Consider the following 5,007-nt stretch of genomic DNA (forward strand, 5'->3'; position numbering starts at 1 on the left):
TTCATCAGAAACTCTACGGTGAGTAGACCTTATGTCTGATTTTAGCAATAGATACTATAGTAAGTCCATGAAATTTAATGTTTGACTCTTTTCTGAAATATGATCTGGGCAACTGTCTTGCAACCAGTTGCCAAGTTTCTTTCATGTAGGTTAAGCTGACCAGACTCTCTTGTGCAACAGTGAGTTTGTTGGCTCCTTGATGTCCCAGTTTGATTCTTCCTTCGAATGTCATTAGATTTTAACCATTGACATTGTAAAGTGAATCCAACAATAAGTGCCAATATTAATAAATTATTTTAGGGCAGCATGGTGGCCTAGTGGTTAGCACAACCGCCTCACAGCGCTGAGGTCCCAGGTTCGATCCCGGCTCTGGGTCACAGTCCGTGTGGAGTTTGCACATTCTCCCCGTGTTTGTGTGGGTTTCGCCCCCACAACCCAAAAATGTGCAGAGTAGGTGGATTGGCCACGCTAAATTGCCCCTTAATTGGAAAAAATAATTGGCTAATCTAAATTTATAAAAAAAAAATTATTTTGGATCAAGATCTTCAGTCTACAGTCATTAACTTCAATTCAGACTCCTGACAACTCAATTGTGGCCTCCATTGCTTTTTATTTGAGATAGTTACTCCCGGACGGTTTCCCTCTCTTACACTCCTGTTGTTTGAGGTACATTTCTTCCTGTAGTTGATTGTACAAGTGGATGTGAGCCCTGAATAGCAACAAACTTTCTGACTGTGGATTGCTTTGTGGCCAAAGGCAACCCTGTCTTCCCCAAAATACCTCAGTGCAATTGCCTCCCAATTCCATGCCCATCTTTGCCAGAAGGGCCGAACTGAACCCCTTCAATCAGACGTCTGCCACAGTATCAGAACAACTTGGATCTAAATCATAAATGTCATCCTATGTGACTGTGACAAAAGGAAGCTATCCGTTCTCAGCCTCCCCAACTTGTATTCGGCCTTTCACATTGGTAACCACCCCATCCTCTTCTAATGTCTCGCCCCCAGTGACCAGCCAGCTGGGATTACACTAGCTACTTCCATCCCTACTTAATCAGAGCCAGCAAATCACCTGCAATGGCTTCTCTTCCCATTCCTGCAGTTACTCCTGGTGTCCGACATGGATCTATCCTTTGCCCCACTCCTCCCTATTTCCAATCTACATGCTCTCCCTTGGCAACATCTTTTTCCAATCCGTTCATGGGATTTGTGTATCGCTGGGCAAGGCCGGCACGTGTGTTTCCCCTCAAACGGAATGACTTGCTCGCCCATTTCAGAGGACAGCTAAGAGTCAACCACTTTGCAAGTCTGGAGTCACATGTCGGCCAGGCTGGGTGAGGACAGCAGATTTCCTTCTTTAAAGGACATTAGGGTGTTTTATTAATTGAATATAATTTCCACCAGCTGTTGTGGTGGGATTTAATCCATGTCCACAGCCTGGACCTCTGAATTAATAGTCCAGTGAGTTCTACCCCTACACCATCGCAACTGTCTCAAAATGATCAGACTGATCATCCAACATCCGGTCCTGGATAAACAGAAATTTTTTCCAATTAAATATTGGGAAGACACAAGTTGTTGACCTAAATCTTCCATTTCCGCCCACCAAACAAATCGTTGCAGGAAGGATGGATAATTGGATGGAAAGGCAAAAGGTGCATGGAACTGAGGTGGGAATTTCTTGTCCCGGGGCGGGAAGCACCGGATAATCCCGCATTGTTTTCGGTCTGTACCGCAAACTCCATTCCCTATCCTCGGACTTTGCCTAATTCCATGGCATCTGTCTGTGGCTTAACCAGAGTGCTCACAGCTTTGGGGTCATTTTTAACGTCAATATGATCTTCTAACTATTTACCCGTGGCATCACTAAAATGGGCTGGATTCTCTGTTTTTGGGACTATGTCCCCTCACCGTCGTGAAAACTGTGGTCTTTTACGACAGGAAAACTGGCATCAAAAGGCCACAGACTCCCCGTCTTGCTGGGGATTAGCAGGCAGCAGTTACAGAGCTCGCAGCTCTAGCTGCTGATACGTCCCCCCACACCTCCGGGTCAGAGGCCACGCTTGCGCACAGAGGCGGCCTCCAGCGGCCATGCCGTGCTCCATGGCGGACTCAGCCCATGGACCTGGACCACCGAAATAGCGCCGCGCATCGGCCACGGACCGCCCGCGCACATAGCCCCCAGTCCCGAATGAAACTCCCCTGCCCTCCGATCGGCCCTCCCCCTACTGTGGAGGCCCCGGACTGAGTCCGCAGCTGCCACGCGAGGATCACAGACGGTGGGAACATGTTAGAACCACGCCGTTGGGAATTTGGCCAGTCAGCAACGGAGAATAAACTCCCCTTCCTATCTCTGTAACCCCCTCCAGCCCCGCAAACTTCTGAGGTATCCATGCTGGCTGATCTCTGACCTCTTGCCCATCATTGCTCCATCATTCGTGGTTACAATTAAATCTTTCTGTCCCTCTACCTCTTTCTCCTCCTTTAAGAGGCTCTTTAAAACCAACCTCTTTACCAAACTTTTGCTCATCTTCCCTAACACGTTCTATAATCGGGCCAAAGTTCCTGAAATGTGGTGGAACAGCTGATTATGTTAAAAGGTGCTATATGAATAAAAGTTGTTGTTGCAGTTGCTAGGTATGTTGCTGGAAAGAGAGATATGTTGTTAAAACTTTTAATCTTCCACTCATCATGACAAACACAAGAATACCAAATTTCAAATGATCGCAGCAATGATCAGCCCATCCTCTCCACCTGCCTCCATCTACCTCCCGCCCCCAATCACTACCACCAGTTGCATATGTGCATCATTCCGTTGTTGATTTTCCACAATTTCATGCAAGAGTCGGCTCACCAATCCGACTTGCTCAGCCAGAATCTAGACTGGAAGGGAGTGTGGGGGTCAGAGAATTGGTTGCAACCCAATCTTGAACTTCCCCCCCTTTGAGCTTAGCTTCCTCTAATCGGATCACAGCTCGAGGCTCTTGTGGCTTTCCTTTTCTCGGCTCTAATGGCGAGGCGACACTTATTATTGCCCTAAATGCCCCAGGCTCCGGCTCGAGAATACAGCGAGGGAAAACAGGTGGACAGAAAGGGAGGGGGTGAAAGGATAAAAAGGGAGGGAAAAAAAAGGGGGGAAGATGATGAGGAAGCGGAGGGAGGAGGTCAGGAAAGGGGAGGGGAAGGAGGAGAGAGGAGGGATGAGAAGAGGGGAAGAAAGAGGATAGTGAGAAGGGAGCAGGAAGGGGAGGAGGGGATGCTGAGAGTGGCCATTGCAGGGGGCTGATTTTTGTGGAGCCAAGTAGATCATGAATTATGCTTATTTATCGTAGTTCAACATTATATGGTGTGTGTTTTTGTAGCGATTGAAATGTCTTTTAATTGTGACACTGTAGGTTTGAAAGCATGACTCTGATTAGAGTGCTGTGTCTTTAGTGAAATTCCAATTCATTACTGAGGAACTGCTGCATCGCAGTTGCTGACTTTAAGAAAAGATAGAACATACAGTGCAGAAGGAGGCCATTCGGCCCATCGAGTCTGCACTGACCCACTTAAGCCCTCACGTCCACCCTATCCCCGTAACCCAACAATTCCTCCTACCCTTTTTATTGGGCACTAAGGGCAATCTACCATGGCCAATCCACCTAACCTGCACATCTTTGGACTGTGGGAGGAAACAGGAGCACCCGGAGGAAACCCACGCAGGATACAGGATGGCGGACGGTGGATTGTGGAGGCTTCCTCGGGTATGCGATGATTACCGCAGTGAATGGAAGCACTGCCGAGGTCTGGGGAATCTCTTTCATCACTACTACACATATGGCGAGTTGCCCTCGTGTAAACAGTGGAAGAAAGATTACAAGAGTTGTATGGAATGGGAAAAACTTAAGTCTAACGAGGCTAAGAAAGCCTTATGTGAGAGTGAGAAAAAGGGGTTAGAAGAGCAACAGAGGCACCTTCCAATCTGGGAGAGGAGGACTAATCCACCAACTGAATGGCACCTGCCCCTGAGTGATGGAAAAGGGAAATAGAGCTGATCATGCATGGTGTTCCCAGCTGCTGGATAGTTGAGATATGGTGCAATAGGGTCTGTGTAAGCATCTCAGCTCCTCCCTGCTGTGCATCCTGTAATAACATTTGGATAACTCAGAGCAACTTTCTCAAGAGTCCGAGGACCACCAGTCAATCTGGATTCACTTTGTGAGCAACTCTAAAAGGGATTGGTACACCTTCTGTCTTGCATCTGGTAATCAGAACGTTGATATGTAACTGTTTCCATGGCGCATCCTGTTGCCATCTTGCATTAAAGATCTGTGTTCAATAAATAAACTGTGAGCATCTTGCCAAAAAAAAAATGGAAACCCACGCAGACACGGGGAGAACGTGCAGACTCCGCACAGTGACCCAAGCCGGGTATCGAACCTGGGACCTTGGCACTGTGAAGCCACAGTGCCAGCCACTGTGCTCCGTGCTGCCCAGTAAACCAAGGGTCTGTCTGCCTTTTAATGAATTGCATTAAGAACTTAAGAAACAGGAGTAGGCCATTCAGCCGCTGCTCTGTTTAGCCTGAAGTGACTAACAGAGAGCGTTAACTGGACCTGCGCGGTCCCAGATGGCAGACATCTGCCAAATCAGCGACAGGGGTTGTTCAACTGCCCACTCTCCATTCTTCAGGAACACGCACGGTACACACCCAGGCTGGCGTCCTGTTGGTTAGGGTGTGCGTAGCGATGCTGGCCTCACTGGGAATGTCCAGACACTTTCTGGCTGCCATTTTCTGAGTTCAGGGCTCCCCTAGTGGTGAAAACAGAAGACACTCGAGAATAATGTTCCAGCCAGACGTGGCCAGCCCGTCGAGGCACCCATTTACGGTAGGATTATTTCCTGCCACAAGATGGTGCTGGAAGAACATTGTTGTTCTGGGCCTTTACGCAACAAACATTTACTTGATATTTTAATCACATCCCAAAGTGTTCCACGGCTGTTGTGGTATTTTTGCATGTAAGCA

At 47.9% G+C, this 5,007-nt stretch overlaps 1 protein-coding gene across 1 annotated transcript; it reads left to right on the plus strand.

Moving 5' to 3' along the window:
• Nucleotides 1-3,705: 3,705 nt before the first annotated feature.
• LOC119953574 (UPF0545 protein C22orf39 homolog) lies at nucleotides 3,706-4,091 on the plus strand. The gene has a single exon (XM_038777969.1). It carries the CDS (start codon nucleotides 3,713-3,715, stop codon nucleotides 4,028-4,030), a length of 318 nt encoding a protein of 105 aa, XP_038633897.1. The 5' UTR covers nucleotides 3,706-3,712; the 3' UTR covers nucleotides 4,031-4,091.
• The last annotated feature ends 916 nt before the right edge of the window (nucleotides 4,092-5,007 follow it).

Source organism: Scyliorhinus canicula, chromosome 18, assembly GCF_902713615.1.
Source record: "Scyliorhinus canicula chromosome 18, sScyCan1.1, whole genome shotgun sequence".
Lineage (NCBI taxonomy): Eukaryota > Metazoa > Chordata > Chondrichthyes > Carcharhiniformes > Scyliorhinidae > Scyliorhinus > Scyliorhinus canicula.